At 36.7% G+C, this 21389-nt stretch overlaps 1 protein-coding gene across 5 annotated transcripts in view; it reads left to right on the forward strand.

Annotated features, from left to right (window-relative positions):
* Positions 1–21098, forward strand: part of STAG2 (STAG2 cohesin complex component) — a 68667-nt gene extending 47569 nt beyond the window's left edge. For 3 of the 5 annotated variants that reach the window (XM_031602750.2, XM_090150001.1, XM_090150000.1), the window contains exons 14-34: positions 47–158; positions 1057–1174; positions 1746–1849; positions 2324–2416; positions 2622–2711; positions 3485–3688; positions 5167–5237; positions 5578–5665; positions 5786–5866; positions 8879–8971; positions 11360–11534; positions 11926–12065; positions 13137–13238; positions 14941–15089; positions 15365–15493; positions 15843–16048; positions 16459–16648; positions 16733–16846; positions 17424–17550; positions 17879–17956; positions 20272–21098. In XM_031602750.2, the coding sequence (XP_031458610.1) occupies positions 47–158; positions 1057–1174; positions 1746–1849; positions 2324–2416; positions 2622–2711; positions 3485–3688; positions 5167–5237; positions 5578–5665; positions 5786–5866; positions 8879–8971; positions 11360–11534; positions 11926–12065; positions 13137–13238; positions 14941–15089; positions 15365–15493; positions 15843–16048; positions 16459–16648; positions 16733–16846; positions 17424–17550; positions 17879–17956; positions 20272–20295 (2488 nt within the window). In that variant the 3' untranslated portion in view covers positions 20296–21098. Of the gene's footprint in view, positions 1–46; positions 159–1056; positions 1175–1745; positions 1850–2323; positions 2417–2621; positions 2712–3484; positions 3689–5166; positions 5238–5577; positions 5666–5785; positions 5867–8878; positions 8972–11359; positions 11535–11925; positions 12066–13136; positions 13239–14940; positions 15090–15364; positions 15494–15842; positions 16049–16458; positions 16649–16732; positions 16847–17423; positions 17551–17878; positions 17957–18478; positions 18767–20271 lie in introns of those variants that run through there. The other 2 variants (XM_031602751.2, XM_090150002.1) reach the window with 2 other exon arrangements.
* The last annotated feature ends 291 nt before the right edge of the window (positions 21099–21389 follow it).

Below are 21389 nucleotides of genomic sequence, written 5' to 3' on the forward strand. Positions count from 1 at the left end.
AAAGGGAATGACAAAGAAGTTTATCTTGAAATAATTCTTTTTTCAGGCTTTTCAGCCGCAGAGATCCTGAAGATGATGGAATACTTAAAAGGAGGGGAAGACAAAGTCCAAATGCTAATCTTGTGAAGACATTGGTGTTTTTCTTTTTGGAAAGTGAAGTAAGTTTAATTGCATGGGTGTTTGTTTTTGTTTTGTTATCTTTGGTTGGTTTTTATTTTGCTTTTTTAATCCCTCCATCTGCCCCTGTTGGTTATTAGTTGTTAATCTGTCCTCTATTGCTTGGGTATTCTGGGGGACAGAAGACTCTTTGGGTTCTGCTTACTTGACGGATTTGCTAAGTGTTTAGTTATGAGATAGGCTGCGAGCTCTCCTTTGACAAAATACTCTTCCCCATCATTCTCCATTATAACATCCAGCTGAAAAGAGATTGTGATTAAGGAGTTTTTAAAAGGAGGAAAAAAACTTTCAGAAACTTTCAGAAATGATCAAGTATACTGAGCACCTGACTCTAAAAAGATGCTGAGGACTTCCTTTTGATGAAAGAATTTAGGATGTTTGCTGTTTCTCAGGATCACTCTGTAGGGTCAAGTCTTGCAGTTCTGAAAACTGACCACACAGTCTTGTTTCAGAAGCTACAGACTGATGGTTTTGCAGTATACTGATGAGGATTGAACTCAGTAAAGGTCAAACAGGAAAAGAAAAGCCAGCCAGACAAGCAAGCAAAACCTGTCAGCTGACTAAAGAACAAACAAATACAAAAAGTCCTACCAGATTCTTACAGATCACAGAATCACAGAAACACCAAGGTTGAAAAAGACCTACAAGACCTGCAGCACTTGATTCTTTGTAGTAACTAATCTGGATTCATCCCTTAAAGTAATTCGGGAAAACAGGCTTCTGTTAAACCAGAGAACTCACAAAGTTCTCTGGTTTTGTTTGGTTTTGGTTTGGTTCTGGTACAGTCAAAAGCCAGCAAGGCAAAAATTCTTCTATTATAGCAACTTGTGTAATGAACTTTATTGCTGATAAAGAAAAATATTTTTGTTCTCATTTTAGTTGCATGAACATGCTGCTTATCTAGTGGACAGCATGTGGGACTGTGCAACAGATCTCTTGAAAGACTGGGAATGTATGAATAGTCTTCTGCTGGAGGAACCTCTCAACGGAGAAGAGCGTAAGAGCTTTTAGTAGAACTTTCTGTATACTGCTACGTGGTTTCTGATTGATGTGATTTATAAAGAAATAAGATGTTTACATCTGGGTCGCCATACATATTCTGTTCTTGAATGAGTGTAATAAGTCATTAATTATGAAATTTGAGGAGTAGAAAAATGAGGGAATAGACATGCATTGTCGAGTTCCCCTGTTGTTCCACAGGGTCAGGCTGTACTGGTAGCATTTGAGTAAACAAGTTGCTTGTGAAACTAGTTCTTTTATTGAATATTAAAGCCACCATATGGGAAAACACTGTCGTTTCTTTAATGACAGTAAAAACAACCATAAAAATAAAGCCCACCTGAGACAGTTCTCTAATTTGTATGTACTATTAAATGGACCTCTGAATAACAAAGAGCAATTAAAATGGTTATGAAACTTGATATTCAGTTGATATCTCTCAATTTCAAATATTTTCCTGTGCTGTTGTGTAATGTAGTTATGTTCTCTATTCTCCTGTCCCCAGCTGGAATTGAGCTATTGACCTAAATGCCTTATATATTTTTAACATCTATTTCTTGAAATTTCAGCTTTAACAGATAGACAGGAGAGTGCACTGATTGAAATAATGCTGTGTACAATTCGACAAGCAGCTGAATGTCATCCTCCTGTGGGAAGAGGAACGGGGAAAAGGGTAGGAGCCAAAATCCTACCTATCTAGAAATGTGCAAGTGGCTGTGTGAGGAGGACTGTGTGGGAAGAAGGAAAAGGTTTTAGGCTGTTGCTACTGAGGGGACTGAATTCAGAAATTGAGTTTGTCACTTCAGCCTCCAGTGTCTGACAGCCATGGTTCTTTCTTTTTTTTGTTTTTCATGACTGTAGCACATGTTTAATGTTGTTTGGACTACTGTATTTGTTTTCATTGTTAAAGATACAGAATTGATTTTAAAGGAAGTTTTGGTTGGAAAGAGACCAAATTCAGTATTTGGAAAAACTACAAAGCTAGAGCAAAATAAGAGAGAGGGAGTATGTTTTACAACCTCTTTGAAGGGAACATAGTACAACCAATTGGTTTTTCTCTGATCGTATGAGGTTACTGTATCTGATTGCCATTTCATTAATGGCAATGAGCTGTTATTATTATTTTCTAACAATACCAATATTTTAGGTGCTGACAGCGAAGGAAAAGAAAACCCAGTTGGATGACAGAACGAAAATTACAGAACTTTTTGCAGTGGCTCTTCCACAGTTGTTAGCAAAGGTAAGTTTAATTCCATCTCTGGCTGATGGACTGTTGTTAAAATGATAAACAGAAGTGGCTTCTGTAATTAACTGTATGGCTTACACAACTCCTCATTTTTTCTTATTAGTTTTTACTAATTTCCTATTGGCCTGTGGTTAATTTTGTGGTATTATGTCCCAAGATTTTTTCATTAAAACTTCCTTTTTCCTCATCAATCTTACAGTATTCTGTAGATGCTGAAAAAGTCACCAACTTGCTGCAGCTGCCACAGTACTTTGATTTGGAAATTTATACAACAGGGCGACTAGAAAAGGTAAGGTAATGTTCAAGAACAGTTCATGCAAAAAGGGTGAAAAAGCCACAATCAAAAGAGAGAATTTTGGCTTTCTTACTTGAAATTCAGTCACTATTGTAGGTGCAACTTTTTTTATTAAGTGTGACTTGCTTTATTGAAACCCTCATTGAGGATAAGACCTGAACTTAAGCTGCTCTTGTCTCTGTTTTCTCCTTCTCAGATGCACTGTGTTGCTGCATTGTTGAGAAGCAAGTAGCTGGAAGTCACTGGGGTCAAAAAAGGAATAAAATATTTAGTTGACAGCGTAGCCTAAAGGTGATAGAGCAACAGTAAGCAACTCAGGGTGAGGAGAGGTATATGAGAACAAGTGAAGTTGGTTTCAGTGCTTATTGCCTGAGTGTTATGCAACTAAATCTTAATTTATACAGTTTCTAAGACCATGTATACATTTTGGTGTGGGTGGGAGATAAGTACTCTGTGTTGTTTAGTTGTCATTGCAAATTGAAGTGTTAGATAAACGCATACTGACAACAGCAAATTTTTAATTATTTCCTAAAAAGATGTAAAATCTTTAGGCTTTGACAGGCTTCCACTTCATTTCAAGTTGTGAATTTACCTCAGAGTTTCACCAGGTTTCTGGTGAACAATTTTAATCTATGCCGTAGTTCTGAGAGGAGGGAAATAAATAGAAATAAAATGAACTTACTTTTAAGTTTTCCATACGCATTATGTGTTGTCACAGTGCCCATGTGTCTGTGTACTTATGTTTCTTTTCCTTGTTATTCTTGTAGCATTTGGATGCCTTACTGCGACAAATCCGGGACATTGTGGAGAAGCACACAGACATCGACGTTTTGGAAGCCTGTTCAAAAACGTACCATGCTCTCTGTAATGAAGAGTTCACAATCTTTAACAGGGTTGATATTGCAAGAAGTCAGTTAATAGATGAGCTGGCAGACAAGTTTAATCGACTTCTTGAAGACTTCCTACAAGAGGTATTTTAATGTACAACATCAACTTTTCCTGCTCTCATAAATGCATCCAGTATGTTTATTTGCCTTCCTATGCAGGTCAGTGGGTTGAGGATATGAACTGCTGTTCCTTTATGTCAGGACAGTGATTCTTGAATCTGTATCTCTTGGGAATTGGAGATATATTTCAGATAAAGTGTGAAACTCTCAGGCTTTGAAGTTCGTAGTTTTGAGATACACAGCTTTGTTGTTGTACTGGGATTCTCTTCAGATGTACTGGTGCCACCAGCCTTGCCTCTGATTGCACACTGCTGTCGATAAAAGCTCAGAATCTCTGGAAAACACTTCCCCTTCCATCCTTGAATTACAAGCAGATGCATTTATTAGCTTCAGAATATTATTTTGTTCCTACAGTGTGCTAATTAGAAGAGAGAATTTTCTGCTATGTTATTTAATGTGACCCTGTGGGTCTCTGACATTCAACTAAAACTTGTTTCTCCTCCTCTTTATCTGTGATAAGGAGCATGGGAAGCTTCTTTGCTAACTTTTGGCCACACCTCTCAGCAAAAGTATGTCTGCATCTGAGCTTTGCTCCTGTCCCTCCTGCTCATTGGCCAGAACTGGGACTCCACCCCACAGTCACAGGGTGCATGTGGCCTCAGCAGGGAATGCTCCTGGTAATGCAGTTATGTCCCCACTTTGAGGGATAGAAAGAACAGGGGGTAAAGCAAGGAAATGAAATGTCAAACAGGAAAACGGCAAGTACTCTGATAGGACTGGTGAAACCCACAGTGCTCTGATAATGTGTGGCTGCAGAACAGTAGCGTGCAGGGGACTTGTGTAATCTCTAGTATGCTGATGAGGGCTTTCCATGACTTCAGTTAGTTTATTCTATGTGCTTCGATGGATGCCTTCATGAACTTTTTCTTTTGGCTGCTTTTTTCTCTTCAAGTGCAAGCTTGTCAGAACTTCTGGGGAGATTAGAACAAAACACTTCTCATATCCCTCTCTCTTAAAGACTTTCTAAGACTTTGTGATTAAAGTAAGATTGAGGTACTGACCCGTGGCCCAACTAGTCCAGTATCTATTGTCTGACAGTGGCCTCTGCTGGATTCTTTGGAGAAAATGGAAGCACCTACATTATGCGTTGTGTTCAAGTAGCCTAAGTTTCTTTTCTCCTTCTCTCTTGTACCCCTCCATGCCCTCCCCCTGACCCGAGCATATTTTTCCTTATGCTGCTGACTGATTTCTAAACGTGAAGGCTGATTGCTCTTCCTGCAGTTTGGGGCATGCCATGCATTACCTTCTTTCTCAAACTCTTCAAATCTTCTGAAAACAAATACACAGAATTGATAAATAATTTAGATGCAGTTCTTTTTACTGTCTTCCCCCCATCCCTCTTTTATTATTATTTTTTATATTTTTTAATTTTTCTCTTTGAAGTTCCCTGGTTTGCTTAGTGTATTTTGTTCAGAGTTTCTTATGATATGTTTTTGAAACAGGGGGAAGAACCTGACGAAGATGATGCTTATCAGGTCTTATCAACATTGAAGAGGATCACTGCTTTCCACAAGTAGGTAGAACTCTGCAAATACCTGTCAGGGTCCATGTTACGTAACTTTGGTGGTTGTTGTAGCTTTTGTTATAAAATTTGATAGCTCTAAGTTTTATGCAACCTGTGTTTGTTCTAGTCTGAAAGTTGGAGTGTCATGTAGAACACATCACATCTCTTGAATATATTAAGAAATAAAAAAACCCGAAATCTTCTTTTTTGTTTTGGGCTGCATGTTGTGTGTGTATCTATGTACATATGAAAAGTGGATATTAAAAAAATTCAAACTTTTAGCAATTATTAACATAAATCACAGAAGTGATGTTTGTTTAACATTTCTGCTTCCTTTCTAACACTTCAGTGCCCATGACCTGTCAAGATGGGATTTGTTTGGCTGCAACTACAAGTTATTGAAAACTGGCATTGAAAATGGAGACATGCCAGAACAGGTTTGTAACTAAAATTTGCTCTTTAGGAACAGCAGTAAATAGCTTTTGTTGCTGCTTTTTTTTTTTTTTTTTTTTAAGCTGGCCTTTTTCATCTAATATATTGTTTTCTTTGGATTTCAGATTGTTATTCATGCACTGCAGTGCACTCATTATGTAATCCTTTGGCAGCTAGCAAAAATTACTGAAAGCAGTTCCACAAAGGTATGCCCTTTTCCACATGTATTAGTAAACAAGCATTTTTACTTACCTGCATGTCATCTGTTGGGAGCTGTGATGAAATGGGTTAAAAATCAGAGGTGTTTAATTCAGAAAGAGTTCTTCAGAATTCATCATTTCAGCAATGGAATGCTTGACATTGAAGTCATGCTATTTCTTTACATTATTATGTTTTTATTATTGATGCATGCTGTGTTTAAGTTGATAGAGTTTTAAGTAGTTCTAGTAAAGAAATGGAATGCCTGTTAGTCTGGCACAGTAGCAGTGCTAAGGAGGAGTAGGAAACCACCACTAACACAGTAGCCTTACTACTCTGAGTAGTTTGAATTTGTTTGCAAACTGAAATATTGATGACAAATCTGTGAGAAACAAAACCTGTGAGATATCAAGAGTTTACACGCTGCCACACTGCTCTGACTGCTCAGTATGCTGCAGTCATGCTTTGTTGCTTTTTACCAGTCCTTTAAATATGTTATATGAAGACATTAAAAAATTAAGCTACATTTGAAATTTCTTCCTGAAATAGTGAGGAGGGTCTTTTCAAGTTCTATTTGTAGTAATCTTGGAGGACAAAGCTCTGGCCAGTGCCTTATTTCCAATTTCACTTCCTAAAATTTTGGAGGACGGATTGTGGTTTCTTGTGTCCACTAGACAGCACAGCTTGCACAGAGTGATGAGGTGGTTTGCTTTGTGAAGTGCCTAGTGAAAGGAAGGTGGTTTTTTGGAAAGCCGACTATTTTCTAACAGATTTGATGAGTTCCAAAGCATTCTGATGATCTTTTAAATTGTTCTAGAGGTGCATAGATAGATGATTTTAATAAAAGATTGTGCTCTGAATGCCCATGAGCATACTTTCTTTGTGATAGCTTTCCACACCTCCATAGGAAGGGTGAATGTTGTGCTCTTACATCTGAAATTTCTGCACTTTCTGTTCTTGGAGTTACTGATAATGCATCCCTTTTCAGAGCTGGAATTAGAAAATCCTTGAGATGTGTTTTTGTAGGTTATTTTTTTTCTAAATACTTTGCTATTGTTACAGTTAATTTAAGAAAGACATGTTGTGGATATCTGTTGTAGTTTACTAGTGAGAAAAGGAACTACTCATGAATAATTTACAATCAGTAAATCGTATTTTAAAATTAATAATTCATTGTTACAATACCTTTGTCTTTTTAATGCTGATGATGTATATATTTTTGCTTTTCTTGATTTTTGAATGTGATAATGTGAGCATTGAGTAGAGGACAGGAGTGGAGCAGCACACTTTGTAACTTGTGCTGACGTTTTTTATTTTTTAGCAATAGAACATTTGTGTGAGATCATGGCATCTTTTCTTTATGTTTTCAGTCACATTAGGATTTCATTAATCCAGTGAGTAATTGTGGCCTTACTGATTCAGTAATTTGAGTCAGTTAAATAAAAAATTGGTCAACATACCAATGTTAACATGTACAAAACAGGGAATGTCAGATACAAAGTGCATAGCTGCGCTGTTGAGAACTCCTTAAGTGAGGGAAGGATTTGGAGGCTTTGTTAGCTTGTTCTTTAAGAGAAGCAACAGTCTGAGTTTTTTGTAAGAAGGATTAAGATTTTACCACAAACCTGGAGACAGAAGCTGAACTAAATTTTGGGGAGTTCTGTTGGAAATGAAGTTTCACTTGGCTGTTGTGCAGTAAAATGAAATTTGTGATACTGTTCAGCAGGAATGAAAAGAATTTACTTGAAAAAGTAGACTTTATTCAGACTATTTTCTGCTTCTGTATGATAAAATCTGATAAATTAAAGCTTTTATAACTGTAGTTCAGAAGTAAAGCCTTTTTTATTATATTTAACTACTTGACTGCTGCCAGACATACCAGGTACAAGCAAAAGTTCTGTGACTTCTGTTCAGCATCAATGAAACACAACTGCAAAGAAGCTGAAATGCAGACCCAGATGTGACTAAACATACTGTGCCTGAAGATTTTAGTTCTAACAAAAACGAGCTGCTAACTGCATGCTCTGTGTGAACAGGGTGACTAAGTATGGGGATTACTTTCATAATACGGGCTGCTTAAAGTAAAAGCTACGTAGGCAATTTGATTTTTATTAAAATTTCAAAGAATATTTTTGTATAAAGGAAAGAATATTTTCCTGTTTGTAGTCCTTTTAACATTGGTATAGCAATATGAATGGTAAACGTTGAGAGAAAAGATTATATGTAGTGAAAGTGTTCTGAAAACAGAGTCTGTCTTAATAAAAAGAAAAGTAAGCAGCTGCTGCTTTTCTTTCTCCTGCTGAGATGAAATAACTTGTACCATCGCATTACCTGTTTTCTTGAAGTGAGAGACCTGTTCTGTTTTAGTTTGCATGACAGGTTTTTACATTTCTCAGGGGTATTCCTTTTTTGTCTGCCCCAATGCTGCTTCCTAATGTAACTTCCCCAGTTCTGCCTGAGCTAGAATCTGCATGTATGAATAAGTAACTGAAGAAAGAACTCCAAATACGCTGCTCATATGTAAAGATATTTGCTATTTGTGTCAGTTTGATACTTTACTTGCTCAAGATCTACTTCTCTAGAAGTAGTAAAGCTACTTCTTAAAATTATTACTTACTTTCTTATAGAAGGGAAGAAAGCCCTAGCCCTCATCTGACCCTGGTGTGTCTGTTGTAGTCACAGCTACCTAATAGCCATCCTTTGGGGTGAATACTCAGATCATTTAAAAAGAAAATGCACTTTGCTCTGAAGTTTTTGTTGCTGTTTTTTTTTTTTTTTTTTTTTTTTTTTAAATAAAGAGCTTTGTGAATTTCATCCCAAATTCCATTTCTGCCTTTAGTACATAGAGGATGACAGAATTGAGGAAATTGCTACTTGCTACTTTTGTTCCTGAGTTTAAGTAATGCAGGATTTTCATTGACAACATGTGAGGTCTGTGGTGGATTGCACTATGGATGTGCATACACTACATGTGAATGTCGAAAAAGCAAAAATGTTACATTAAATCCTTTTCTTTAAAGGAGGATCTTCTACGTCTGAAGAAGCAGATGAGAGTGTTCTGTCAAATCTGTCAACACTACCTGACCAATGTAAACACTGCTGTTAAGGAACAGGTGAGTGAGAACATCAAGCTTTTCTAATATGTTACCTTAAAGCCATGTGAAAATACGAGCAAGAGAACCTTTTCAAACTTGATTCTTTCTAGTAACTCTAGCTAGCAGAAACTTTATTTGAAGTATGCTTGTTGTTTTTTTTTTAATTACTGCTTTTACTTTATTTAAACAATAATAGGCAGATGCACTGTATAAACTTTCCAGTTTGTGATTCAGGTGGGAGAATTCCATCTCAAGTCTTGGTTGTCATGACACACATCTGTACTGGAGCAGCTTGTGGATTCATAGACTCAGAGTTGGAAGGGATAGGAACAGCTATATAAAAGATAGAAGTTATCTTTTTCTTCTGTCTTTGAATGCTAATATTCCCACATTTCAGTGATGGTGTGTATGTGCTCAAGTACTCAAGACCCATGAAGAAAACAGCTTTCCTCCTCTCATTATAAACATGTGGGGACGTACGTGGGCAACTTCTGTTGTTACTGCATAGTGTGTTCCTCAGTTCTTCGTAGCCCCAGGATTTTGTCTGTATCAGGAGAAAAAGGACAAGTAGTTAACATGCATGTGTTTATGAATGCACGTGTGCACTGTAACCTGAGGGATTTCACTGTTGAGAGGCAGCATTTGTTTTTCTTGTTCTTCTGCTGGTGCACTTACACAGTGGTCAGTTGTTAACAGTATTAGTGAAGAGAGGATTGGATACCATTCTGTCAAGTGTTCAGAAGCTTCAGCAATTATGTAGCACTCATAAAAGATGTGATTGGAACTTTCTAAAGAATTGAGCCATTGAGTAATGTTGCAGATTTTGCTTGAGTTCCAGTTAATTGCCTTTTTGTTTTATCAAGTCAGTCCCTCATACAGTTGTCTTTCATTGGGAAGAGTTTTTAGCTGAAATTGTGTCTGAGGTATCTACAGACTTAAAAGTATGTAGGTGTTCAGTCCATGCGAGTAGTGCCTGTTATCAGGTAGGAAAGTCCACGCTTTCTGAAGAAAAACAGAGACATGAAGATGGGGGATTGGTTTTTATTTTTCTTGTATTTTGAATGGAATTGAGATATTGAGAAAGTATTTGCCTTGAATTCTTAGGAAAATTGAGTCAAAGAATGGGTTCGTCTGCAGGGACTGGGGGTTTTTTGTTCTGTGTTCAAATAGTTTTCTGGCCAGAATGTTCATAGGAGTTTCAGGTTCCACTAAAGCACATGGATTTCTTATAGCAGGATTATTTCTAAGTGAATGCCATGAACAGAATTTGAATGCTAAAACTTAAAATCAAGCCATCACAGGATGAGGAAGAACTGAGCTTTCTTCCGGATATAATTGTGATTTAAACAAATAGAAGAAAGCCAGGAGCTTTTTTTGCCACAAAAGGTAATAAAAGCCTGGTTGAGCTTGAAGTTGAAAATCTGGTCTGCTTTGTCACAGAGTGCAGTTTGCAACATTTGCTGTAACAAGAATGTTTTCTTTCTGGAACTGAACAGGCGTGTTCAAGGTCTGAATTATCTAGTATCAAAATCACAAGGTGTAGAGCGTGAAAGTGCAAGTAACAAAAATTACTGAATCTCTCAGTAGGTCTCCTTAAAAGGCTGTGTAACTAAGGTGAATGCCCTCGACATTAGAATTGCCTCAGTTGTGTACCTTGTGGAGGTGTTTTCCCCTTCTAATGCTATGAAAGGGAGCTTCAAGAGGAGTGTATTTACTTCCGTGACTGGGAAAGTGATGGTATTTTCTTTGAGGAGTTTGAGAACAGATCTGTTAATTGAAGTGGAAGAGATTAGATTGATAGGTACATCATGAAGCAGTGTATTGTCCTGAACGGTGTCAGTCTAGGTATGGGTGTGTTCAGACTTCTTGGGCATGTAGTACAGATGTTCACATCCTGTATCAGATGGACAAGTTTGTCAGCAAAATGAAAGAGGTTGGTTCCTGTTTTGGAAGCAAGATGAACTTTAGGATCTGAAAGGGTTGAATGCCCTGAGTTGTGGTAGATGTTTTACCAATGTAATTAATATGTATTTATTTATCTATTTAATTTTAAAAAGCAACAACTGGACTATTCTATGGTTGGTGCCCCAAAGTTCTCAAGTGACCTCATGTAGCATTCTTCTAGCAGAAAGTTTTCATGCTCCTCGCATTTCATTCTTAAAATACTTTGATATTTAGCTGTCTTCATCCATGCAGCATCTTTATTTAGATACCCAACCTTCATACAGCTACCTCATGTAAGGAGCTCTTCATGTTTTCAGTTCCAGTTGGCCTCTTCAGTTGATTAGGACTTAAAAGGCCTGTGTGCACCATTGGGATCAGTGAAAATGCATTATTCTCTGTTTAAATAAATTGAAACTAAAATCCACTTTCCAAACAAGTATTTACTAAGGTTTCTTTTGACAGGCTTTCACAATTCTGTGTGATGTTTTGATGATCTTCAGCCATCAGATTATGACAGGAGGACGTGACATGCTGGAACCACTTGTTTACACTCCTGATTCTTCACTGCAATCTGAGCTGCTCAGTTTTATTTTAGATCATGTCTTCATTGATCAGGATGATGATAATAATAGTGCAGGTTGGTACAAAACTTATGTTTCCTTCATGTGATTTGCCTTCTAATTAACTAATATATATTTTTTGCCAATGCTAATTTTTTTTTTTTTTTTTCTGGCTGTGCTAATTGTGCATGAGCATGGAGAAAGGTTTGGCTTCCAAACGTCAACAGTCTGTTAAAGCATTTTATGTTTTGGGGATGCGTAAGATAATAACAATAAAAATTTTGTTTCATAGGCACCAATATTACATGTCTCAAGGAGAGAGACTTGTCAATAAGCACTAAAGCGGGTGGCTGTCAGAACTGAGATGTGATTTTTCTAAAACCTGACCACTGGCCCACATTGTTCTGTATTACGCTTAAATTAGAAGTATTCAAACCCAACAGTTTTCATGTTTCAAACTCTTTCCAGATGGACAGCAGGATGATGAAGCTAGTAAAATTGAAGCATTGCACAAAAGAAGAAATCTACTTGCAGCTTTCTGTAAACTCATTGTATATACTGTGGTGGAAATGAATACTGCTGCAGATATTTTCAAGCAATATATGAAGGTAAATCTGAATCCTGGTGGTGATACTTTTTAGACGTATTAAAGTACAGAAACTGAATTTTTTTTAATTGTTATTTAATTTGTTCCTTGTGAGGTAGTTGGTTAAAAGTATGAAATCTACAAAAACTCCAAAGCAGTTTGTAGGCCTACTAAAGTTGTTCCTCCTTGAGAGGGGAAAAACAGCTGAGTTGGTTTCACAGTTCCTATGTAGGCAGTGGGGAGGGAAGAAGGAAGCCTGATAATTATTTTGTTTCTAGTAAATGTATTTTCTTAACTGTGTCTGTTTGATGGTCTGGTTTTACTTCAGCTAGAAGTTTATCAAGCTTTTTACGAATCTTCTCACAGAGATAAACTCTATGTCTGACTTCATTAAATAATTTAAGCTTGAATTTTTTGGAGGAGAAAAGAAAATTATTTGCAAGTTTTCTTCCTTCCCTGTCCTGCTCCCCCAGGAAAGAATGTGCTCTTTATATTTGTTTCTGTCTTTGTTAAATATAAAATCCCTTCTTAGCTCCTGAGATTCACAGCTACACAATGAGTTCTCATTTTGTGAACGTGCTAAAACTTTGCTCCTTAGTGATTACATTAAAAAAAAAAATTAAAATCTGGGCAGCCTGCTTTTGCCTGAGTGCCCTACATCTGTTTTGTATCACTAAGTAACTAATTGGGTCTTCATTGGACTTCAGATACATCAGAAAATGAACAGGCGTCTGTCTTCATTGGAAAAATTGCTATAAAGTGTTCCATAAGTGCTTACATTAAGCAAAGAAAATAAATTAAAAAAAAAAACCTCCCCATCAGAGTCATAGTAGTTACTAGAAAGATTGGATTCTAATCTTGTACCCTGAATGTGGTGAACATGTGTCATTAACAATTGTGTCGTGGCCTTGAAGATAAATAGGTCATTCTACCTCTAAAGTGGTACCAATGACATTAAACCATAATGTCATGTACAAGCATGAACGTGTTAGTATTTTTTTCTTTTTCAGAGTGTCTGCATTCTTCTTTCAAATGTAATGTTTTCAACTAAAATCAAAAGTTAACCTGTTCTATGTGATTTTTTTTTTTCTAGTATTACAATGACTACGGTGATATTATTAAAGAAACAATGAGTAAAACAAGACAGATAGACAAAATCCAGTGTGCTAAAACACTTATTCTTAGCTTGCAGCAGGTAAGAATGGTTTACAATATTTTATGCATGAAATTCCACACAGTATATCATGTGATGCTGCTTAATAGCTCAGGTGAGGTATTAATGAAAAAACTCTTAGGAAAGGTAGGGAGAAATAGACTCAGACTGAAACATGTTTTGTGCAACTATCTGAAAAACTGATGAAAGGTTTCCTAACTGTTGTCCTACTGAAAATCTGTAGAAGAGCCCTGCACACACCTAAGATTGCAACTGTGTGATACTTTGTTATTCTAAAACAAAGGTTTAAGCCACAAATTCAGAAATGTGTTGTGACATTTCTGGTTAACCTATTCGTGAACAGATTAACAAGGCAAAACACTTCCATGTTGTTGTGCTACACTTCCCCACAGTCTTTAAAACCAGTCTTAGTCGTTCAGTATTTCTAATGTGGTAGGGATTTGAAATTAAATCATGTTTTACAGCTTTTTTGAGAAATTCAGTCAGGAGTTGGATTCCTCTGCTTCTGTGAGCCATCTCCATGAATCTTATTATTTACAGTACTGATCAGATCAGTAAAGTACATCACTGCAAGCCACTATAATCCAATGTAAATCTTTGCTAATGTTGAAAGGACAGAGCTATCCCAGTTTGTCCTCCTTCCCCACCCCTTTATTTGAGCACTAGAGTTCATGCAGTTGCATTAATCTAGTTGAGAATTATCCCAAAAAAATCCTTAATGAAGCCCCTAAACTGATTCATCCATATGGATATTATTGCCAGGATGAGGATGAGACCTTTCTTTTTTTGTAGAGTAGCATGACTTTAGCTGGTGGAAACTGCAACACGAAAGACGCAACTGGAGTCTGTGTTGTCCTTGTACAGGTTTTGCTGTACTTCTCACCAGAGTTTGCAACTATTTGTGATAGCAGGAGAATTCTACCTTGTTATTAATCTTTTCTGCCTCATAAGCAACCTGCCCCATATATTTTAAGGGGAAGACAGAAAGTAGATACAGTAAGTACAATTTCATGCAAAATAGGAAGGCAGTCACATTACCCTAATAGGACAGTAGGAATGGTAACATGAAAGTACCCAAATGTTTAACAATATTTGGTACCTTTCAAATGTAAAAACATACAACCTGCCCACTAACTACAGAAAAGTCACTAAAGCCAAACCACCTTAAACATGTGAGCTAGCATTAAAATAGAAACTGAGCAGAGAAGGAATACTGAAAGTGATAGTGGATAAAGGGAATAACTGAGTTGGAGTGAGCTGCAGCAGCATAAAAGAACTGTGCTGTTGTCGTCCAAAGTCAACTAAGTCTGGTTTTATTTTATTTCCTTCATTATTCTCGTTTATGAAAAATATACAAAAGTGAGTTATATAGGAGTAGTAGTTTGACAGATTGTCATAAAAATGTTGTGTTAGAATTTAGCCCATTTTTTTCTTCCCTGTTAGTGTGCAGATCAGGGAATCATAGATGTCCCGCTTAGGGAAGTGCTGAAATCTGTTGTCTGACATATTTGGCTTGACGCAATCCTTGAAATGCGCACGTTGTCCAAGCTTATCTCAGACAAGAGGAGCCTTATCTTAGCTTTCCTAAGCCTGCACGTTTGTCTTTTGGGTATCAGGCTGTAAAAACATGTTTTACTGAAACTTAACTTTATAAAGTTTGCTACAAAACTTGTCATAATCTTTTTTAAAAATAAACTAAAATCTCCTTTTTCATTTCACACAGCTTTTCAATGAAATGATTCAAGAAAATGGGTATAATTTTGACAGATCATCACCAACATTCAGCGGCATAAAGGAGCTTGCTCGACGTTTTGCTTTAACATTTGGACTGGATCAATTGAAAACAAGAGAAGCTATTGCTATGTTACACAAGTAATTGTGTGCTTTGTATTACTTCCTCATTCGTAAACGCTTCTTGCCTATTATGATTGAAGTATTTTTCTTTAGTCTAATGCTGTTAGTTTAATACAAACTCCATCAGCACTACAGATGTTAATTTTATATGTCACCTATTTCCAACTTAGGTGGTGACTGAATGGTTGCTTTCTTGAAATAGGGAAAAACTGTTCAATGTTGGTAGCACCCAGCGCTCAGAGCTTTTTCTACAGTTTGTGCCTTATGTTTTTTTGTTTTTAATGTTTTCTTAGGGATGGCATAGAATTTGCCTTTAAGGAGCCTAATCCACAAGGTGAGAGCCACCCACCTCTGAATTTGGCATTTCTTGATATTCTGAGTGAGTTTTCCTCCAAACTTCTCAGACAAGACAAAAGAACAGTGTAAGTATTTTCTTGGTATCATTAGTATTTGCAATGAAAACCATAAAAGGTGTGCCTCTGAATATGCATCTGTGTGTTGCAGTAACCTAAAATAGAACCTCAGGAACATGAATACAACTTCACAGTGATACAGTCAAATATAATCATAAAGGATAAACTGTATTTTACTTTTGTTTTCTCTCTTTATGGTGGATGAACAGAAATCATGTTCTGAGTTTCTCATTACAAGGCTTTTTTGTTAAGTAGGTGTGGAGTCTTGGGTGTTGATTTCAGTAGTTACTTATCTTGACAAAATAATGTCATGTTGCAGGTATTTGGCATCTTTCTAATTAATGTTTTCCACTTAAAGGTATGTTTACTTGGAGAAGTTTATGACCTTTCAGATGTCCCTACGAAGAGAAGATGTGTGGCTTCCTCTCATGTCCTACAGAAACTCTTTATTAGCTGGTGGAGATGATGATACTATGTCAGTAATTAGTGGAATTAGCAGTCGAGGATCTACAGTAAGAAATAAGAAAACAAAGCCAGCAACAGGGAAACGGAAAGTACCTGAAGGTAGAGCTTTTCTCATTTTAAAATTTAGTACAGCAGTTACTCAGAAACTGTATTTGTTGATCCCTATTTGTTAGCTTCAGTGAATTGGCATACTTAAATGGTTTTTTTGTTTGTTTGTTTGTTTTAAAAACAGAGTAAGTTTATGTGCATTTCAGTGGAAAACCTGTTCATCTGAGGAGTTTGAATAGTATTAAAATTGAGGCATAAAAAGAAATAGAGGCACTACATTGTATTAAGTTACAGAAAATAAAAGTATTTGAGGGTACTAGCAAGGGCTTTGGGGGTCACGTGAGAATTTGTGAAAAAGTTAAAGAAATTGTTTCTCAGTAAGCAGGAAGTACATTTGTTAGATTTACACATTCTGTTTTAGATAAGTTTAAAAAGGTTTAATACCCAGTGTTTCCTTCTAGCTGAGGAAAGCAGCAGTAGTGACAGTATGTGGATGAACAGGGAGCAGACAATGCACACACCAGTCATGATGCAGACACCTCAGCTTACTTCCACAATAATGAGGGAGCCCAAGAGATTGCGACCTGAAGAGAACTATATGGGTGTCTATCCTATGCAGCCTGAACACCACCAAGCTCCACTGGATTACAAGTACGTAAACACGTAGGTCTGCATTGTGTTAGTGTTCATACACAAAACAGTTTTTGTTTAAAATAGAATAATGGTCTTTTTAAGCACGCAAGTAACGTGGATGTTGGCTCAAAGGCAACAGGAAGAAGCCGCACGACAACAACAGGAGAGGGCAGCGATGAACTACGTCAAGCTGAGAACCAACTTGCAACATGCTATGTGAGTGAGAGTGAAATGTTACTAGTTTGGGAAGAGTGTATTAAACAGCGTTACTCTTAGATATCTTAAGAAGGACACGTTCTAATCTTTCAGTATTACATTTCTGCCTGTGCCATACTTAGATTTGACCTAAAATTGACATAAAAGCTGAGAGTTGTCCTGTAGAGCTAGATGTCCGGTTGTATAGATTGATTGTCATGCAGGTCTTCTGTAGAACTTCCCAACCTTGACAGACATTCCTTCTTGCCTTGTCATAAGGCATGGGAGAAAAGAACTAGTTCATTTCTCTGTTGAGCATAAGTAGTTTCATGGAAGTCTGAATTAGATGTAGTTTTGATCTGCTTCTTGATTTCTCCTGCCTCTCAGTACCCATTTGGAGTAGTCTTGCAAAATTTAATCTTAGAATCTTCTAGCTGGTTGAATACTTTCTTTAATAGTAGTTAGGCTTTTATTGAGTTACTTAATATCTATCTAAAGGATTTGTCGTTTATTGGCAGTTTTTTGCTGAACATCAGCATTTTAAATGTTCACGTAAAGCTTCAGTGCTAAACAACATGCTTTTTCTTTTCAATTCCAGTCGGCGTGGCACAAGTCTAATGGAAGATGACGAAGAGCCAATTGTTGAAGATGTGATGATGTCATCAGAAGGGCGAATTGAAGATCTCAATGAAGGCATGGATTTTGACACCATGGACATAGACCTAGTAAGAAACCTACTTGTTCTTTTAGTTTGGGTTAGATTCAGGTTTCTGCTTTTAAAGCAAGGAGGCTGGAATCAAATTTTCCTTTTGGTGAAACAAAATAATTGATGTTAATCTCTGCATTCTTAAATGGCTGTGCCACTGCCTGCATGCATATTCCATTTTATTTCAAACTGCCACACAGAAATCAAACACATAATAACAACATAAGAAAATCCGTGCCTCATAATTTCTTATCCCTTAAGACTTAGCTTCATGTATTGCAATTGAAGCACTCCATATGTATGCTCTGAAGTCACTATTAAGGTGTTTATTTTCTTACTTTCTGTAGCCACCGTCGAAGAACAGGAGAGAAAGAACGGAGCTAAAACCAGATTTCTTTGACCCCGCTTCGATCATGGATGAATCGGTAGGTTAACTTATGTAAGAGGAAAATAATATTAAATCAGTCTTAAGGTTACACCACTCTCTTCAAGTTTTAAATGGGAAGAATGCAATCTTTACACTGTCTTCAGTAGCTCATTTTGGCAGACTGGAACAGCCGATGAAATACATTTTGCTGTAATTCAGCTTTATAACTTCTAAGGTATTTACACGTTTATAGGATTTTGTTCTTAATACTTTACATGTAGCTATGTCAAATTCAGACATCTTTATATCTGAGGGAAAATTGCAGAAGTTAGTAGAGCTTAAAATAAAACAGAAACAACAAAAACCTGCATACACAGTATTAAAGCAACTTCCCTGTTACGATGAACTTAGTTGAGTGACTCTGATGGCATTACCAATTGTCAGTGTTGGATTGTTTGGGATTTTTTAAATTGCCATATTAATTTTTACTCATAAGTAAGATAATGAAGAAAATAAATAATAGAGACAATACAGATCTATGTTTATGGAGATGAGAGGTATTTTTTCTTTCCATATGAAGTTTTAGGTCCAAAACATCCGAAGTCTGTAGTTTCTGCTTGCAGTTGCCCTTTTTTCCGACTTGATAAATCTGCAGTCTCTATTCTCTTTTAAAAAACTGCATGAGGGATTCCTTCTGTCTTGAACCACTTGTAATGTATGCAGCCATTTTTGACCTTGTGTAGCTGGTACAAAATTACACTGGAAATAACAAGCTGCAGCAACCCAGCAGAGGACAGTACAGCAAGGCTTCCTGGGAATCTTGGACAGCTTGGTGGAATTTGGAAGACGGTTACATATTTTTACAATATTGTTGCAGCGTGAATCTGTTCTTGTTACGAGAGAAAAGAAGTCTTAAATACTGTTTTAAATGCAAATCCATATATTTTGTGCTAGTGCTAATGAATCAGATTAGGTTGTGCATCTAGCTGTTGTGTGTTCTGTTCTTGAAGTAACAGCCAGAAAGTTAAACAGTTTTCTGACTTTTTGTTTTAGAATAGCTCTTCCCTTCCTCTTCTTAATTTTAGTTCATTGATCTGTGAAATACCAGTCATTTTTATTCTGAACACTGAAAATTTGGTCTTCTGCAGGTGTATCTCACTCAATTTCAGTAACCTTTCAGTTTTCTGTTTCAAAAATTAAGAGTAGGTTTAATCTGTTTACTCTAGCTAGTTTTCTTCCCTGTTACTTTATTTCTCGTTCGTTTTACCATCATCCCATGAAAGCCCAAGATTTGCTAGGCACTCCTGAGCTGCAATTTGGCAGCATCGCCACATGATGGCAGCCGGCTACAGCCTCATTGCTCTGCAAGCTTTATAGTCGGTTCTGAGGCTGTAGCAGTGTCCTGCTTATCTGTGCCAGAAGAGGCTGTAGTCTGTTTCCCTGCAAGGAAGGAGAAGTGGCACATTGAAATAAGTCGGTACAGTCAGGGGGACATGATCTAGCAATGCTCCCTCCCAGTTGGAACATAGCAAGAGTGGTTGACCTGGAAGCAGGACTGCATTAAACAGCTGCATCACAGAGGAGAGCTGCTCTTTAGCATAAGCTCCACCTAAATGAATTTAACTGCCTAGATGGGGAAGCCCTATTAATGCTAAGAATAATTTGTCTTAATGTAGAGCTGTGATTGATCACTGGCTATTTTAAATGTTTGACATAGTGAGGATACATGCTTTCATTGGCACAGAAAATAACGTGGCTTGCTTCCACATGGGAAAGCTTTCCATTTAATCACGTAGCGTTCTGAAGGACAGTACTTTTAATTCTAGCTACTTATGGGTGTTTTGTTTTGTTTTGCTTTTTCACTCTTATCCTGGCAGAAATAATGTTTTTAATACAAAATGTGAGGCTGGTGTCCCAGCTTGGTGCTGCAGGCTGACCTGTGGTTAGGAACGTGGGCATGGTAGCAGCCAGCACGTGGAGTATTTTGTCTCAGGCTTAGTTGCCAAGAACTGCACACCTGATTTCAGGTTAAGACCTATAGAATTGCTGTTGTCAAACAAGTCTAGATTAGGCAACTAATTAAAAATGACTTTGTGATTATTATCTAAAGTAATTAAAGCACAGTTTTTATCTCATTCCTTCCGAATCTAGTTTGTTTCAAGTGTGGGGAAAAAAATTTCTATTGAATGAGGAGCCCATTCCATATTATGACATGAATCAGAAGTGTGGTAAATTCGGTTTGGAGGAAAAATAAACTTACAATGCCTTAACGTATCTTGAAGTGTCTTAATCTTAAGTCATATATTAATTGCTTTGCTTTTGTTAAATGTGTAGTAGACTACAAATTGACACCATTTCTAACTTTTTTTTTAGGTTCTTGGGGTGTCAATGTTTTAATACCAGAGCAGCAAATAAATCAGTGGTGAAGTCATTTTCTAAGTGGAAGAGGAAGTTTTTCAATACAAAATTGTGGTAGATACAGTGAAATTCTGAACAGATTTTTCTCTAAGGAGAATGACATGCTTTCAAGATCAAGTGCATTGAAGGGGCAGTTTTGTTTGCCTGAAAAAAAAAATAAAAAAAGAAAAAAAAAAGAAATGTAAAGGACAAGTAAACAATTTGAGGATAAGCTACACTTTTTGTTGGAAAAATCAATATTTTATTTATGTGCTATCAGTTTATTTCCGGATCACAAGAAGTATTCCCTCTTAGTTTTAACCTAACAGTCTGAGAGGTGTTTGGTACAGATTTGAGCTCCTCTCTTCATACATTTGCTGGCTCTACTAAATAACCACGAGCTCTGCTGGATTGCTGTTCACATCCACAAAGTGAAATAATAGTCGGATTGATTTTTCTTACGGTGGTAGAACCAGAAGAGTGTCAGTATTTTAAATTAAACGCAAACTTCAGCAACAGAATGTTTGTCTGGATTATGAAAGCATTATGTGGAGCAGAATTATAACCGCTTTTTGATCTAAAACACTTTTATTCCAAAAGCTTCATGCTAGCCTTCTCAGAAAGGTCCAGAAACTACGAGTGACCAGAACGTAACAGGTCTCAGTCATGCTTGCCCATTTCCAACCCTGAAAGTTTGCTTGTCCTTTAAGAAAAATGTAATGTTGTGAAATTCCTTCCAGTAGTGCCACTGTATTTTGTCTCCAAATAAAAGAAGCTTATTGTAGTATGTTTGCAGAAAAATTCTAAACAAAAATTATACAGCTTATTAGAGTGTGGGAATAGGGATCTAAATTTTAAATAAAATTATATATATATATAAATTGGTGCTGATTTTATAATTGCGCAGTTTGTTTAGTTTTTTCTTACTTTTAAATTCCAACTTAAAATTATGAGGTTTCAGAAATATATTGAAAGTTTAACAATGTTTAAAAATAGAAGAGCATGAGAACTCATGCTTTAAAAATGATTTTTAAATTTGTATTTTATATTGTTTTATCTATCTGTCTTTGCAAGCAGTCTTCAGGTTAAAGATA

The sequence above is a fragment of the Phasianus colchicus genome, chromosome 14 (assembly GCF_987193195.1).
Source record: "Phasianus colchicus chromosome 14, bPhaCol1.hap1.1, whole genome shotgun sequence".
Taxonomy (NCBI): domain Eukaryota; kingdom Metazoa; phylum Chordata; class Aves; order Galliformes; family Phasianidae; genus Phasianus; species Phasianus colchicus.